General features: G+C 49.6%; 1 protein-coding gene across 1 annotated transcript; it reads right to left on the reverse strand.

Annotated features, from left to right (window-relative positions):
• Positions 1–12,736: 12,736 nt before the first annotated feature.
• On the reverse strand, positions 12,737–15,966 carry LOC119952164 (zinc finger protein 271-like). Its single transcript, XM_038775758.1, has one exon. It carries the CDS (start codon positions 15,699–15,701, stop codon positions 14,412–14,414), a length of 1,290 nt encoding a protein of 429 aa, XP_038631686.1. The 5' UTR covers positions 15,702–15,966; the 3' UTR covers positions 12,737–14,411.
• Between the last annotated feature and the right edge of the window lie 1,896 nt (positions 15,967–17,862).

Raw genomic sequence — 17,862 nt, forward strand, 5'->3', positions numbered from 1 at the left:
GGTAGGAAGCAGCACAGGAACATGAAACATGTGTTCTCATTACCAGACTCTGGGAAGAATGATCTCGGCTACATGAGTGTCTTAAACATGAGTCAGCAAACATTCGAGAAGGGGAAGAAATGGTATAAAGGTACAGTAGCCAAAGACTCAGGATGGACAACCCTGGAGTGAAAACCCTGGGAACTACCACTGCAGAAGAGATCAGCGAAGTACCCCCAGAGAAGAGCCTGCGAGCTGTTCTGGGGGTGATACTTGAGTTTGATTTGGGAGTTGAGTAACATTAATTCGGACATTGAGGTAAAGAGTCTGTGCAACATTCATTGAGTTAAAGTGTCTGTGACAAGGGTGATGGAGCTGTTAGCGGAATTTGGGTGCTTCTCGGGCTATAAGTTAAATTTAGGCAAGAGTGAGGTATTTGTAGTACACCCGGGTGATCAGGAGGCGGGAATTGGGAGACTCCTATTTAAGAGGGCAGTGAAGAGTTTCAGATACCTGGGGGTGCAGGTGGCCAGGAGTTGGGGGACTGTCCATAAGCTTAATTTTACCAGGCTGGTGGAGCAGATGGAAGAGGAATTTAAAAGGTGGGACATGGTGCCGCTATCGTTGGCGGGTAGAGTGCAGTCCATCAAAATGATGGTTCTCCCGAGGTTCTTGTTCCTTTTTCAGTGTTTGCCCATCTTTATCCCTAGGGCCTTTTTTAGAAGGGTTACGAGCAGCATCATGAGCTTTGTTTGGGCGCATGGGACCCCGAGGGTGAAGAGGGTCTTCTTGGAGCGGGGTAGAGATGGGGGGGGCTGGCGTTACCCAATCTCTCGGGGTATTATTGGGCGGCCAATGTGTCGATGGTGCGCAAGTGGGTAATGGAGGGGGAGGGGGCAGCATGGAAACGGATGGAGAGGGCGTCCTGTGGAGATACAAGCCTGGGGGCCCTGGTAACGGCGCCGTGGCCGCTCCCTCCTACGAGGTATACCACGAGTCCGGTGGTGGCAGCCACCCTCAAGATTTGGGGGCAGTGGAGGCGACATAGGGGAGAAGTGGGGGGCTCGATGGAGGCTCCGTTAAGGGGGAACCATAGGTTCGTCCCCGGGAACATTGATGGGGGATTTCAGGGTTGGTACAGAGCGGGCATCAGACAGCTGAGGGACCTGTTTATTCATAGAATTTACAGTGCAGAAGGAGGCCATTCAGCCCATCGAGTCTGCACCGGCTCTTGGAAAGAGCACCCTACCCAAGGTCAACAACTCCACCCTATCCCCATAACCCAGTAACCCCACCCAACACTAAGGGCAATTTTGGACACTAAGGACAATTTATCATGGCCAATCCACCTAACCTGCACATCTTTGGACTGTGGGAGGAAACCGGAGCACCCGGAGGAAACCCACGCACACACGGGGAGGATGTGCAGACTCCGCACAGACAGTGACCCAAGCCGGAATCGAACCTGGGACCCTGGAGCTGTGAAGCGATGTTTATTGATGGGAGGTTTGCGAGCCTGGGGGAGTTGGAGGAGAAATTTGGGCTCCCCCCAGGGAACATGTTCAGGTATCTGCAGGTAAAGGCATTTGCTAGGCGGCAGGTGGAGGGATTCCCTTCGCTTCCCGCGAGGGGGGTGAGCGACAGGGTGGTTTCGGGGGTCTGGGTCGGAGAGGGGAAGATATCTGATATCTACAAGGTTATGCAGGAGGCGGAGGAGGCGTCAGTAGAGGAGCTGAAAGCTAAGTGGGAGGGGGAACTGGGGGAACAGATCGAAGACGGGACATGGGCTGATGCCCTGGAGAGGGTTAATTCTTCCTCCTCGTGTACGCGGCTTAGCCTCATCCAATTCAAGGTGCTGCACCGGGCCCACATGACTGGGACGAGGATGAGTCGGTTCTTTGGGGGTGAAGACAGGTGTGTCAGGTGCTCGGGGAGTCCAGCGAACCATGCCCATATGTTCTGGGCATGCCCGGCGCTGGAGGAGTTCTGGAAGGGGGTGACGAGGACAGTGTCGAGGGTGGTGGGATCCAGGGTCAAGCCAGGATGGGGACTCGCGATTTTTGGGGTTGGGGTGGAGCCGGGAGTGCAGGAGGCGAAAGAGGCCGGTGTGCTGGCCAATGCGTCCCTAGTAGCCCGGCAAAGGATCTTGCTACAATGGAAGGATGCGAGGCCCCCAAGCGTGGAGACCTGGATCAATGACATGGCGGGTTTCATTAAGCTCGAGAAGGTCAAATTCGCCCTGAGAGGGTCGGTACAAGGGTTCTTTAGGCGGTGGCAACCTTTTCTCGACTTTCTGGCTCAACGATAGGGTACGGGGACAGTAGCAGCAGCAACCCCGGGGGGGAGGGGGGGAAGGGGGAGGGAAAAGGTGGGGGGGGGGGGCGGACGATGACTATGTTTGTTTATTTAATTTAAATTTATTTTGAAGTTCTTTTGTTGTTCATTGGGGTTGGGGGGTGGGGGATGGGATACATGCGTCGATACGGTCTGGGCGTGGTACGTTTATTATGGGTTATTTTGTTGCATTTCATTGTTTGTCGTTATGTTTTATATTTTCTGTAAAAAATTCCAATAAAAATTATATTTTTTAAAAAAGTGTCTGTGACAAAATATTCTGTGTGACATTTATCGAGTTTAAAGTTTGTGTGACAGATCAGTACAAATAAAAAGTCTTTAAGTGAAATCAGTCTTGTGTAGTTTGTTTGACTTGTCAGTTGTGAACCCTCACGGAGAACAGGAGGCAACAAAAGAGAAGCCATTTGGGTCCAGAATATGGTGAACATCAGTTTACTCTGCTTGCCTTTGATCCTCGAGTCATTTTCTGTTTTTTAACCATCTTCAGTTTCATTAACAACCTTTATCAGTAATGTTAACAATTGGGGGAAAATAAGATTTCAAAAGATGAAATTGGGATAAAATAAAACAGGGAGTTGATTTAGTGTGGCCAATCCACCTCGCCTGCACATCTTTGGGTTATGGGGGTGAAACCTATGAAAACACGGGGAGAATTTGCAAACTCCACACGGACAGCGACCCAGAGCCGGGATCGCACCTGGGACCTCGGCGCTGTGAGGCAGCAGTGCTACCCACTGTGCCGCCGTACTGCCCGTTTTACAATATATTAAGTATAAAAGGATAACTAGGGAATGAGTAGGGCCCATTAGGGACCACAATGGTAATTTGTGTGTGGAGCCAGAGGAAATAGGTAGGGTTCTAAATGAATACTTTGTGTTGATGTTCACTCATGAGTGGGACAATGTGGGTACAGCAATCAGGGAGATGGACTGTGATCAAATTAAAGAGGTTACATAGACAGAGAGGCTCTGAGTGGTCTGGCAGGCTTTAAAGTAGACAAACACCAGAGGAGGTGAAATGTATCCCAGGGTGTTGATGGAGGAAAGGGAGGAAATAGCAGGGGCACTGGCAATGATATTCCATTCCTCTCTGGCCACAAGAGAGGTGCTAGAAGACTGGAGGATAGCCAATGTGGTACCATTATTCATGAAGGGAGGATGGGATAAACCAGGAAACTACAGGCCAGTCAGTCTAACCTCAGTGGTGGGGAAACTATTGGAAGCAATTCTGAGGGACAAAATTAATCTGCATTTGGAAAGGCAGGGATTAATCAAGAATATGATGTAGAGATGCCGGCGTTGGACTGGGGTGAGCACAGTAAGAAGTCTTACAACACCAGGTTAAAGTCCAACAGGTTTGAAATGAAATGAAATGAGATGAAAATGAAAATCGCTTATTGTCACGAGTAGGCTTCAATGAAGTTACTGTGAAAAGCCCCTAGTCGCCACATTCCGGCGCCTGTCCGGGGAGGCTGATACGGGTATCGAACCGTGCTGCTGGCCTGCTTGGTCTGCTTTAAAAGTCAGCGATTTAGTCCAGTGTGCTAAACCAGTGTTTCAGACACTAGCTTTCGGAGCACTGCTCCTTCCTCAGGTGAATGAAGAGGTCTGTTCCGTGAATTGGACATCTCCGGAAGGCCGCTGCCAGAGACTCGACATGTATGCTCAAGCCGTCAGGAGTCGCGTCAATGCCAGATTCATCAGTTGCATTCACAAGACAGCCCCGAACGTCAACCAAGCACAACGCAACGCCATTCCCGCTCTCAAGACCAACCGCAACATCGTCATCAAACCAGCAGACAAAGGAGGGGCCACCATCATACTGAACAGAACGGACTACTGCAAAGACGTGTACCGACAACTCAACAACCAGGAACACTACAGACAGTTATCCAACCAAGGAACATATCCACCAACTCAACAGACCTTCAGAGCACCCTACGTGCTCTCATCCCACGTAATCCCCATTGGAGATCTCTACTGCCTCCTGAAAATACACAAGGCCAACACACCAGGCCGTCCTATCGTTTCAGGCAATGGGACCATGTGTGAGAACCTCTCTGGCTACATCGAGGGCATCTTGAAACCCAACGTACAAGGTACGCCCAGCTTCTGTCGCGACATGACGGACTTCCCACAGAAACTCAGCACCCATGGACCAGTTGAACCAGGAACATTCCTCGTCACAATGGACATCTCGGCACTCTACACCAGCATCCCCCATGATGACGGCATTGCTGCAACAGCCTCAGTCCTCAACACCGACAACTGCCAATCTCCAGACGCAATTCTGCAACTCATCCGCTTCATTCTGGATCACAACGTCTTCACCTTCAACAACAAGTTCTTCATCCAGATGCATGGAACAGCCATGGGGACCACATTTGCACCTCGATATGCCAACATCTTCATGCACAAATTTGAACAAGACCTCCTGACCACACAGGACCTTCAACCGACGTTTTTTTCCTTTGGACCCAAGGTGAAGAATCACTGAAACAACTACACGATGAGATCAATATGAAATGAAATGAAATGAAAATCGCTTATTGTCACAAGTAGGCTTCAAATGAAGTTACTGTGAAAAGCCCCTAGTCGCCACATTCCAGCGCCTGTTCGGGGAGGCTATTACGAGAATCGAACCATGCTACTGGCTTGCCTTCGTCTGCTTTCAAAGCCAGTGATTTATCCCAGTGAGCTAAACAGCCCCAGTCCTTTCCCACCATCAGACTCACCATGGACTACTTTCCAAAATCAGTTGCATTCTTGGACACACTCATCTCCATTACGGACGGTCACCTCAGCACTTTGCTTTACCGCAAGCCCACAGACAACCTCACGATGCTGCACTTCTCCAACTTCACCCTAAACACATTAAAGAAGCCATCCCCTATGAACAAGCCCTCCATATACACAGGATCTTCTCAGATGAGGAGGAGCGTAACAGACATCTACAGACGCTGAAAGATGCCCTTGTATGAACGGAATATGGCGCTTGACTCATTGATCAACAGTTCCAACGCACCACAGCAAAAAGCCGCACCGACCTCCTCAGAAGACAAACACGGGACACAACCGACAGAGTACCCTTCGTCGTCCAGTACTTTCCCGGAGCGGAGAAACTACGACATCTTCTTCGCAGCCTTCAACACATCATCGATGAAGATGAACATCTTGCCAGTAAACTACCCAGCCTTCAGAACAGAGACCACGACACCACACAACCCTGCCATTGCAATCTCTGCAAGACGTGCCAGATCATTGACATGGATACCACCATTACACGTGAGAACACCACCCACCAGGTATGCGGTACATACTTGTGCGACTCGGCCAATGTTGTCTACCTCATACGCTGCAGGAAAGGATGTCCCGAAGAGTGGTACATTGGCGAGACCATGCAGATGCTGCGACAATGAATGAACAGACATCGTGCGACAACCACCAGGCAGGAATGTTCCCTTCCAGTCGGGGAACACGTCAGCAATCAAGGGCGTTCAGCCTCCGATCTCCGGGTAAGCGTTCTTCAAGCGCGAAAATGCAGAATCGCTGAGCAGAAACTTATAGCCAAGTTCTGCACACGTGTGCAGCCTCAACCAGGACCTGGGATTCATGTTGCCTTACTTTCATCCCCCACCATCTGGCCTGGGTTGTGAAATCCTTCCAACTGCCCTGGCTTGAGACAATTCACACTTCTTTAACCTGGGGTTAACCCACTCTCTGGATCTGTAAAGATTTAATTACCTGCAAATGCTTGCATTGTAAGTACTGTCTGGCATCTTTGACTTTGTCTTTTTATATGTTTCTGAAATATACCTCTTCATTCACCTGAGGAAGGAGCAGTGCTCCGAAAGCTCGTGTTTGAAACAAACCGGTTGGACTTTAACCTAGTGTTGTAAGACTTCTTACTGTAATCAAGAATAGTCAGCATGGTTTTGTTAAGGGCAGGTCATGTCTGACCAACTTGATTGATTTTTTCAAAGAGGTGACCAGGTCTGGAGATGAGGGAAATGCATCTGACATTGTTGATTTGGACTTCAGCTCGGCTCTTGATAAGGTCCCACATGGGAGACTAAGATGGTGAGAATCAATGGGATCCAAAGAAATTGGGCAAATTGGATCTAAAATTGGCTGAGTGGCAGGAAGCAGAGGGGGATAGTTGGAGGGGTGTTTTTTTGACTGGAAGCCTGTGTCTAGTGGGGTCCCACAGGGGTCAGGGTTGGTGCCTTGCTGTTTCTGGTTTATATAAACGGCTTAGACATGAATGTAGGAGGGTTGATCAGTAAGTTTGCGGGTGACATGAAAATTGGTGGGGTGGTAAATAGTGAGGAGGATAGCTTTAGATTACAGGAGAATATAGACGGGCAAGACAATTAAGGGAATACATGATAAATGGCAGCACCCTGGGAAGCACCGAGCATCAGGGGGTCCTTGGTGTACATGTACACCAGGCCCTTAAGGTAGCAGGGCTGGTGGAGACAGTGGGTGAGGCATATGGTATACTTGCCTTTATTAGCCAAGGCTGAGAGTTTAATAGCAGGGAGGTGAAGCTGGAAATGTATGAAATGTTGGTTAGGCCACAGCTAGAGTATTGTGTGCAGTTCTGGAATCCACATTATAGGAAGGTGTGATAACACGGGAAAGGCTGCAGAGGAGATTTACCAGGATGTTGCCTGGGCTGGAGAGTTTTAGTTATGAAGAGAGATTGGATAGACAGGGGTTGCTTTCCTTTGAGCAGTGGAGACTGAGGGGAGACTTGATTGTGATGTATAAAATTATGAGGGGCAGAGATAGAGTTGATAGGAAGAAATATTTCCCCTTGTTGGAAGGATCAATCACCAGGGGACATAGGTTTAAGGTATGGGGCAGGAGGTTTAGAGGGGAAAAAATGTTTTCACGCAGAGTGGAATGAGTTTGGAACTTACTGCCAGGGTCCCAGGTTCGATTTTCCCCTTGGGTCACTGTATGCAGAGTCTGCACGTTCTCCCTGTTCTGCGTGGGTTTCCTCCGGGTGCTCTGGCTTCCTCCCACAAGTCCCAAAAGACCTGCTGTTTGGTCATTTGGATATTCTGAATTCTCCCTCCGAACAGACGCCGGGAAGTGGCGACTAGGGGCTTTTCGCAGTAACTTCATTGCAGTGTTAATGTAAACCTACTTGTGTCAATAAAAATTATTATTATTAGACGTGCATTTGCGATGCCAAGGCTATGGGCCAAGTGCTGGATAATGGGATTAGAATAGTTAGGTGGTTGTTTCTGACCAGTGCAGACGCAATTGACCGAAGGGCCATTTCTGTGCTGTAGGACTCTATGAGATCTTATTTTAATTTTTGAAGCAATGAGTTGTTCTGACCTGCCTCAAAGCAGATTCAAAAGTATCTTTCTAAAGGGTAAATACTTGAAAGGGAAGAATTTGCAGGGCTGTGGGCAAAGCAGTTGGATGAATCAGTGATTCCTTTCAAAGAGATAGCAGGGGCATGATGGGCTGAATGGACGCCTCCTGCAGCCTGTGAATCTGAGCCTCCTGCTTTTGTGCAGGTTTAAAGGGACAGATTTCATTGCAGCCTCTTCCCTGTATAGGTATTTAAAGAGACGAGTTTCTCTTTAGCTCCGAGTGACCGATATAACAATTGGCTGGAGGCCCATTTCCCAGTCAGTCCTCCAGCACCTTCCTGTCTATTAGTGCGACGCCCATGACAGTTCTCCAACTGGGCACAGGCCCCGTTATTCTCAGCTAAATTCAGCCCCCAGCTCTGTCTCCTGGCTGTCATTGACACGAGCAATAGAGACAGAAAGGTGCCCGAGGCTCAAATGGGAAGTCAAAACTTGTGGCTCGAAACAAACACTTCAATATTAGTCAGTCAAATCCATGTTATTTATACTGGGGTTTTTATTATTAGATTTAGGCACTGGAGGCAAAGGGTAAAAAGGTTTTAAAAGGTAACTTTCCCTTTATAGTGTCAGTCATGGCTCAGTGGGCAGCTCTCACCTCTGGGTTAGAAGGTTGTGGGTTCAAATCCCAGTCCAGACCCAAGGACAAGAATCACATCCAGCCTTTCTTGTCCCAGCACTGAGGGAGTGCTGCACTGTCAGAACCTTCTTTCAAATAAGATGTTAAATTGAGGCCCTGTCATCATAGAATTTACAGTGCAGAAGGAAGCCATTTGGCCGATCGAGTCTGCACCGGCTCTTGGAAAGAGCACCCTACCCAAGCCCACACCTCCACCATAACCCCTGCCGACATTAAGGGCAATTTAGAATGGCCAATCCACCGAACTTGCACACCTTTGGGCTATGGGAGGAAACCGGAGCACTCAAAGGAAACCTACGCAGACACGGGGAGAACGTGCAGACTCTGCTTAGACAGTGACGCCATTCCGGGAATCGAACCTGGGACCCAGGAGCTGTGATGCAATAGTGCTAACCATTGTGCTACCGTGCCGCCCGTGTCTGCCCCTCTCAGGTGGGTGTAAAAGTTCCCACAGTCACTATTTTGAAGAAGAGCAGAGGAGTTATCCCCTGTGTCCTGGTCAATATTTATCCCTCAATCAACATCACTAAAAACAGATCATCTGCTCATTATCACATTGCTGTGTGTGGGATCTTGCTGTGTGTAAATTGGCTGCTGCGTTTCCTACATTACAACAGTGACTCCACTTCAAAAGCACTTAATTGACTTTCGAGCACTTTGGGACGTCCTGTGGTTGTGAAAGGCGCTACAGAAATGCAAGTTTTAAAATTGAAGATTTGTGTCATCTGATCTTGTTATCTGGAAATTAATTGATTTTAGCCACCCCCAACTTACTATTTAATAAATTCACTTTGGTTCAGGCAAGATTTTAAACAACTGAGACAAAGGGAGAATTCTTTAAATAAAACATTTTAAAATAAGTTTATTAAATGAAAAAGGTTTACTGAACAACTTTAAGACATTGACTTTTCCAACTTCATGTGGGTGATCAGTCTGTAGCAGCGTAACCCTCTCTGGCTCCTTCTTTGACAGTAATTCTTGTGGAATTCAGCCTCGGGAGTCTGGCTCCTTCTTTGACAGTAATTTCCTTGGAACTCGGCCTCTGGAATCTTCAGCACTTGGCCAGCAAGAAAGTCCTTCGGAACCTCTACTTTTATCCCCAAAGTGACCATTACCTCACGTCAGAGTTGGGCCTGTTGTAACATGACCATTGGTCAATTTGGTCACTGGATTAATTTAATTGGATCCCCAATTACTGACACCACCTTCTCTCATTATCTCAGACAGGAATACAATAGAACTGTTTCATACTATCCCTTTATCTGATTCTATACAATCCCTTATTCAGAGTTTCAAATGTTGAGGCGAATCAGAGTTTGAAGGTCTCTCTTGCCAGTACATTTATCCTCATTGCACATTTTTTACATACATAGCAATTAAGTGTTTACATTTTTACAGCAAATAAAACTCAAGCCGTGATCTAATGACCATATTGATCCAGGTGAGCCGGTTAGTCCGCTGGAGAGTCCGGAATTGGGAACCACGCCAAGCGCTAATCAGTTTCCGACCTAACCAGCCCACACCCGTTGGCGAGGTCGAGCGCCAATGAAGGCCAATATCCATCCCATTAACGGAAGGACCCTCTAATAGCCCCCGGTGATCTAACCGGCTCCCCAGCAAGCGGTCAAGCGGGTGCCGAGTGTTACTGGTCCACACAGACATGGACCAGGCATCACGGCACCCGAGGGGTCTCCCGGGCCATTGGAGGCCCTGGAGTGGTCAGGGTGGACCCCTGGCCTTCCCCCGGAACATAGGTACCTTGGCACTGCCGGATAGCACCTTGGCACTGAAAACTTGGGTATATCACATTGTGCCCATTCATGAAGATCACTCAAAGACTGAGGCTTGATTTTCTCTCCATTTCAAATACCGTGTGAAAATCCAAACTCAATATATCATGAAATTATTAGATTTGAAACAGAACGAGCTGTTGGGATTCACTGCCTGACAAAGGTGCAGGAAGTAAATTCAACTGTAACTTTCAAAAGGGAACTGGACAGATTCTGTGGGAAAAGAAACTTGCAGAGCGATGGGACTAATTAGATAGTTCATTCAAAGTGCTAGCATGGGAATGATGGGCGGGATGGCCTCTTTCTGTGCTCTCTGAGACTCGTTTGTATATGAAGAAAGTGGGAAATTCCTGGAAGCCACTTCCTATGAGGGGGGTAGAAGCAGAGATGTTGGAATGTTTCCAAAGGGAAATTGGAACCTGGGGATCCAAATCACTCATCACTGGACAGGGATCCACAAGTGGAACCTGACCAGCCTGACGGAGGAAGTATAACAGGACCTGCACATTCCCACTCACCCTGGCGGGGAGGGTGCAGACGATCAAAATGAACGTACTGCCCAGGTTCCTCTCCCTTAAGGGGCGATATGTTTTTCAGAAAACATTTTATTGAAGCATTTGTAATTTTCAGTTCAACAATTTAACATTCTAAACAAGCGAGCGGACTGACACCCACAACATCACCATAAAATACCCAACTACCCCCCCCCCCCCCCGAGCTGCTAACTCCCCGTATATTAGATTCCCCGTCCTTATTTTACACTGCCGAGCCTCCCATTCCCCCCCGCCGAGCCTCCCATTCCCCCCCCCGCCGAGCCTCCCATTCCCCCCCCCCCGCCGAGCCTCCCATTCCCCCCCCGCACGCCGAGCCTCCCATTCCCCCCCGCCGCCGAGCCTCCCATTCCCCCCCCCCGCCGAGCCTCCCATTCCCCCCCCGCCGAGCCTCCCATTCCCCCCCGCACGCCGAGCCTCCCATTCCCCCCCGCCGCCGAGCCTCCCATTCCCCCCCCCGCCGAGCCTCCATTCCCCCCCGCCGAGCCTCCCATTCCCCCCCGCCGAGCCTCCCATTCCCCCCCCCCCCCACGCCGAGCCTCCCATTCCCCCCCCCCGCCGAGCCTCCCATTCCCCCCGCCGAGCCTCCCATTCCCCCCCCGCCGAGCCTCCCATTCCCCCCGCCGAGCCTCCCATTCCCCCCCTGCCGAGCCTCCCATTCCCCCCCCCGCCGAGCCTCCCATTCCACCCCCGCCGAGCCTCCCATTCCCCCGCCGAGCCTCCCATCCCCCCCCACCGAGCCTATCATCCCCCCCGCCGAGCCTCCCATTCCCCCCCCGCCGTGCCTCCCATTCCCCCCCCCCCCGCCGTGCCTCCCATCCCCCCCCCCCCCCGCCGAGCCTCCCATTCCCCCCCCCCCGCCGAGCCTCCCATTCCCCCCCCCCTTACTGCTGACAGTCAGTTTTCCTGGAAGAAGTCGATGAACGGCTGCCACCTCCGAGCAAACCCCTGAATTGAACCTCTCAAGGTGAACTTAATCTTTTCCAGCCTGAGAAACCCGGCCATGTCACTGACCCACACTCCTGACTTTGGAGGCTCCGAGTCCCTCCATCCCAACAAAATCCATCTCCGGGCCACCAGGGAGGCAAAGGCCAAAACGTCGGCTTCTCTCCCCCCCCCCCCCCCCCCCCGGATCTTCTGACACCCCAAATATTGACTCGGAGTCACCCTCCCTTCCAGGACCTCTGACATGAAGTCCACAAATCCCTGCCAGAATCCACTCAACTTCGGACATGCCCAGATGTGTACGTGGTTCGCCGGGTTTCCCCCACCCGCCCACACCTATCCTCCACTTCCTCAAAAAAACCTACTCATCCGGGCCACAGTCATATGAGCCCTGTGAACCACCTTGAACTGGATCAGGCTAAGCCTGGCACACAACGAGGATGAATTAACTCTCTTCAAGGCCTTTTCCCATAGTCAGACTTCTAACACCCCTCCCAACTCTTCCTCCCACTTCCTCTTTACCTCCCCGATTGGGACCCCTTCTCACTCCATCAATTCCTTGTCTATTTCCGAGACCCTCCCCTCTCGAACCCCTGTTTTTGACATCACCATATCCTGTCGTCCCCTTGGGGGGAGGCGGGGAAAACTTGTGACCTGTCTCTGGGCAAAGTCCCGTACCTGCAGGGACCGAATCCCGTTCCCACGCAGCAACTCAAACTCCTCCTCGAGTGTCTCCAGGCTCGGGAAACCCTCCTCAACGAAGACATTACCAAATCTCTCGATCCCTGCCCGATACCATTTCCTAAAGCCTCCGACCAATCCTCCCGGAATAAAATGGTGACCATCACAGATCCGTGACCACACCAACACCCCCTCACATCTCCATTGCCCCCACACCCTCAGGGCTGCCACTACCACTGGGCTTGTGGAATACCGAGCCGGCGAGAACGGTAGAGTCGCCGTTAGTAAAGTCTCCAAACTTGTACCCTTACAAGATGCCGCCTCCACTCGCTCCCACACCGACCCCTCCCCCACTACCTAACTGTTAGCGGGAGAGAATCTCTAACAAATCACTCAACGCCCAGGGTTACTGGTTCTCACATCAAACACTTTATTTCACCGGTGGGGAGATGGTTACAGTCCCAGACCATCTCTCCACTGAACAAAGGAAAACATCCATTCTTATATTTTTCAAAACAACTGCACAGCCCATTTCGGCCGGACCTTGTCCAATACTGATTATAGATTACATACATTAGATATATATCCAATTAAATTTGACATTACGTAAAGTGGGTTGGTGTCTTACCAACCCCTAACTTCATGAAGAAGTCACTCAAAACTAACTTAAAGTTATGTCTCCTGCCTGCACCTGGAGACCGTGAGCTGGTGAGGATACATTCTGCTCTTTGTCCTGTGGAGCTGTTATCAGTGCTGATAAAATCCTCCCTAAAAACTCCCCATGTATGTTTCACATTCAATTCCTTGATATCAATCATTCCTGCCTCCCTGACTAACTCTGCTGTCTGTCATTAAATGATGTTATTTGTACCAGTTTGCAAGTAACCCAGCTAATGATTGTTCAGCAATGTGGCTAGCTCAGCTAACACCTATTTTGTGTCCTTTCTGATAGTAGTAATTCTCAGGTTATAAAATCACAAGCATTGTTTATACACTATCTATTCCTACAAATTGCCACTGATACAGGCATCTAAGCCAGGGTACCTTTATCTAAAATCTTCTTTCTAAATCTGACTTCAACACTAACCATCGATATGTTGGCTGCCCAGTAATAGTTAATAAAATTCGGAAGGGCCAAGCAAAAGTTTGCCATCCGAGGTCGGAAGAGGATTCCACAAAACGTGGGAGCCGTTCACTTGGTTGTTCCAAGACCTGTTTGTAGCCAACAGCTGAGAAGACAAAGAACAGGAGAAGGCAGTCATGACACAGTAAGGGGGGGGATAGGGGAATGAGAGGGGGGCAGGGAGACATGAAACCCAGCCATGCCCAACAAAAGAAGCTGAGAAACAAGGGCAGGGGGGCAGGAAAAGAGAAAGGGGGGGGGGGGGGGGGGGACAACAGACGGAACAAAATTAAACAGTGAGGAACGGAAAACAGGAAACCACAACCACCACTGTGTATAATGCACGAGAAAGAACAACCGTGTACGTATGTACACACTGATCCTTCTTCTGTATACCACAAAAAACTCAATAGAGAGAGAGAGCCCCTGATAAATATGTAATAATTCCTTAAATATTAGCTATTCTATGTCTCCCATCAGTTTCCCATTCCACCTTGGACAACTTGCCCCCCATACCCTGATGGCGTTCTCCTGTGAGCAACACCCAGATAAATTCAACAAAGAAACCCATGTAACCATCACGGCCCATCTTCATGGCAATGTGGCAGGATTTTGGGGATCCAAACAGAAATGCAAACTGAATATCTTCTCACTTGCGAAACATCCTTTTATTCTGTGATCCTTATGAAATTTGAAACCAGGTATTCTCAACAAGACAAAGAGAATCAGCCCACTGGAGGCAAAGCTGAGAGACCGGCCAGTCCAGCAGAAAGTAACCTTCTGACCCTCCCCATTGACCAACTGACAGAATGAACAAAATGCAGTGCTGGATGTAACTGAGAGCAGAAACAATAACAGCAGAATCCAACCCCTGTATTCACTGGTCAATTTATTGGCGTCTCAGGAGATGCAATGAATCATGCTTTCCCTTCCCACATTGAGAGGAGGTGACTGGCCTCTACCCAGTGTGAACTCGCTGGTGACTCTGCAGGTTGGATGACTGAGTGAATCCCTTCCCACACTGAGAGCAGGTGAACGGCCTCTCCCCAGTGTGAACTCGCTGGTGTGTCTGCAGGTTGGATGAATCACTGAATCCCTTCCCACACTCAGAGCAGGTGAATGGCTTCTCCCCAGTATGAACCCGCTGGTGTCTCTTCAGAATAGATAAGCGAGTGAATCCTTTCTTACACACAGAACAGGTGAATGGCCTCTCCCCAGTGTGATCTCGCTGGTGTGCCTTCAGACTAGATAAGCGAGTGAATCGCATCCCACACTGAGAGCAGGTGAATGGCTTCTCCCCAGTGTGAACTTGCTGGTGTGTCTTCAGGTCAGATAATCGAGTGAATCCTTTCTCACACACAGAGCAGGTGAATGGCCTCTCCACTGTGTGGTCTCTCTGGTGCGTCTTCAGACTAGATAAGTGAATGAATCTCTTCCCACACTGAGAGCAGGTGAACGGCTTCTCGCCAGTGTGAACTTGCTGATGTGTCTTCAGATTAGATAACCGAGTGAATCCTTTCTCACACACAGAGCAGGTGAATGGCCTCTCCCCAGTGTGAACCCGCTGGTGTGACTGAAGGTTAGATAACCGAGTGAATCCTTTCTCACACACAGAGCAGGTGAACGGCTTCTCCCCAGTGTGAACTCGCTGGTGTGTCTTCAGGTTAGATAACCGAGTGAATCCTTTCTCACACTGAGAGCAGGTGAACGGCCTCTCCCCAGTGTGAACTTGCTGGTGTATCTTCAGACTAGATAAGTGAGTGAATCGCATCCCACACCAAGAACAGGTGAACGGCCTCTCCCCAGTGTGAACTCGCTGGTGTGTCTGCAGGTGGGTTAACTGATTGAATCCTTTCCCACATTGAGAGCAGGTGAATGGCTTCTCCTCAGTGTGAACTCGCTGGTGTTTCTGCAGGTTGGATGAATATCTGAATCCCTTCCCACACTGAGAGCAGGTGAACGGCCTCTCCCCAGTGTGAACTCGCTGGTGTTTCTTCAGGCTGGATAAATGTCCAAATCTTTTCCCACACTGAGAGCAAGTGAATGGTTTCTCCCCAGTGTGAACTCGCTGATGGTACCGCAGGGTGGACAACTGACTGAATCCCTTCCCACACTGAGAGCAGGTGAATGGCCACTCTCCAGTGTGACCTCGCTGATGTGACTTCAGACTGGATAACTGTCTAAATCTCTTCCCACACTGTAAGCAGATGAACAGCTTCTCCCCAGTGTGAATTCGCTGGTGTGACATCAGGCTGGAGATTTGAGTGAATCCCTTCCCACACTGAGAGCAGGTGAATGGCTTCTCCCCAGTGTGAACTCGCTGGTGTATCCGCAGGGCATATAACCGATTGAATCCCTTCCCACACTGAGTGCAGTTGAACGGCCTCTCCGCAGTGTGAACCCGCTGGTGTGACTGCTGGTGAGATAATTGAGTGAATCCCTTCCCACACACACAGGTGAACGGCCTCTCCCCAGTGTGAATGCGTCGATGAATCTCCAGCTCTGATGGGGCTCTCAATCCCTTCCCACAGTCTCCACATTTCCATGGTTTCTCCATGTTTTGGGTGTCCTCGTGTCTCTCCAGGTTGGACAATCAGTTGAAGCCTCGTCCACACACAGAACACGTGTACGGTCCCTCCCTGCTGTGAATGGTGTGATGTTTTTTCAGGCAATGTAACTGGTTAAAGCTCTTTCCACAGTCAGTGCTCTGGAACACTCTCACTCGGGTGTGTGTGTCTCGGTGATTTTCCAGTCACACTGATGGTTAAATGTTTTGATGCCGACAGATCCGGAAACATTAATTCTTCTGGATTCAAAGGCCGACGATACTCAGGTCCCAAGGAATCAAGTGGCTCTGTCAGATCGAGACGTGACGATTGAGATTTCTGTCTGTAATTCCTCCTCTTGTAATATCCTGCAGAAGGAGTTTACAAAGTCAACTCAGTATCGGATAGAAATTCAGAACAAACAATTCTAGTTTCCGTATAACATTCTTTCCGCTCTCATTCCCCAATACCTCGTCTCCAAAACCTATTCCCCACACCTAGCCACCAGGGAGGGATGGAGTATTGGAGCAGTAAGTGTAATCCTCGGGGATTCACGGCCTAGTCTCCAGGCACGGGACTCAGAGGTGCGGAGTATCTGAGCAAACAGTAACAAAACCTTATCTTGGGGATTCACGTCCGAGTCTCCAGGGAGCGGACTCGGAAGGGCAGAGTACCGGAACTGTGCGTATAAAAACCTTACCCCGGGGATTTAGTATTGGAGCTGATAGTATAAAAACCTCATCTCGGGCATTCGCAGCCGAGTCTCCAGGAAGCGGACTCGGAGGGGCAGGGTATCGGAGCAGTGACTGTAGGAAGGATGAGCTAGCTGACCACTGCACCCTGGTACAGGAGGTTATTCAAGCGGGGGGAGGAAGTGGTAGTTGTCGGGGATTCTATAATTAGGGGAACTGATAACATCCTTTGTAAGCAGGACCGAGAGTCCCACAGGGTATGTTGCCTGCCCGGTGCCAGGGTGAGGGGCATCTCTAACCGGCTTGAAAGGATATTGGAGAGGGAGGGGGACGATCCAGTTGTTGGGGTCCACGTAGGGACAAACAACATTAGCAAGACTCGGAAAGAGGACCTGTTTGGGAAAATCAGGAACTAGGAACAAAATTAAAAAACAGGTCCCAAGGGTTATAATCCCTGGATTATTCCCTGAGCCATGTGCAATTTGGTATAGAGATGAGAAAATTAGGGAAGTAAACACGTGGCTAAAGGAGTGGTGTGGGAAAGAGAGGTTCCATTTCATGGGGCACTGGCATCAGTGTTGGGACAGGAGGGATCTGTACCGTTGGGACGGTCTCCACCTGAACCGATCTGGGATCAGTGTCCACACGGAAAGGATAAACAGGGAGGTAGTCAGGAACCTAACGTCAGGAACTACAGCTAATGGCAACACTACAAATAGTATACTGGTTAAAGCAAAAGTGAAAAATAACAAACAAGCAAATAACAAACAAGTGAATAACAAATAAGCAAATATCAAACAAGCAAATAACAAACAAGCAAATAACAAACAAGCAAATAACAAACAAGCAGTGCTGAGGGAGCGGTCAGGGGGAACAGCCCGATTAAGAGTTCTATTGACAAATGCACGAAGTGTAAGGAATAAACTAGACGAGCTGCAGTCGTAAATGCAAGTTGAAGATTATGATGTTGTCGCTATTACAGAGACTTGGCAGCAGGATGGTCAGGACTGGGAACTAAATATCCCGGTTATAAAGTTAACAGGAGGGACAGAGGCTCTGGCAGAGGGGGTGAATCAGCCTTACTGATCAGAAATACTATCACCTCACTGGTGAGGGAGGAAACAATGAGGGGAAAGCATCCAGTGGAGACCATAGGAGTGGAACGGAGGAA

The sequence above is a fragment of the Scyliorhinus canicula genome, chromosome 17, assembly GCF_902713615.1.
Source record: "Scyliorhinus canicula chromosome 17, sScyCan1.1, whole genome shotgun sequence".
In the NCBI taxonomy this organism is placed as follows: domain Eukaryota; kingdom Metazoa; phylum Chordata; class Chondrichthyes; order Carcharhiniformes; family Scyliorhinidae; genus Scyliorhinus; species Scyliorhinus canicula.

Excerpts from the sequence above, each read along its gene's own strand:
- LOC119952164 (XM_038775758.1), bottom strand. The coding sequence starts at position 15,701 with ATGTCACACCAGCGAATTCACACTGGGGAGAAGCTGTTCATCTGCTTA.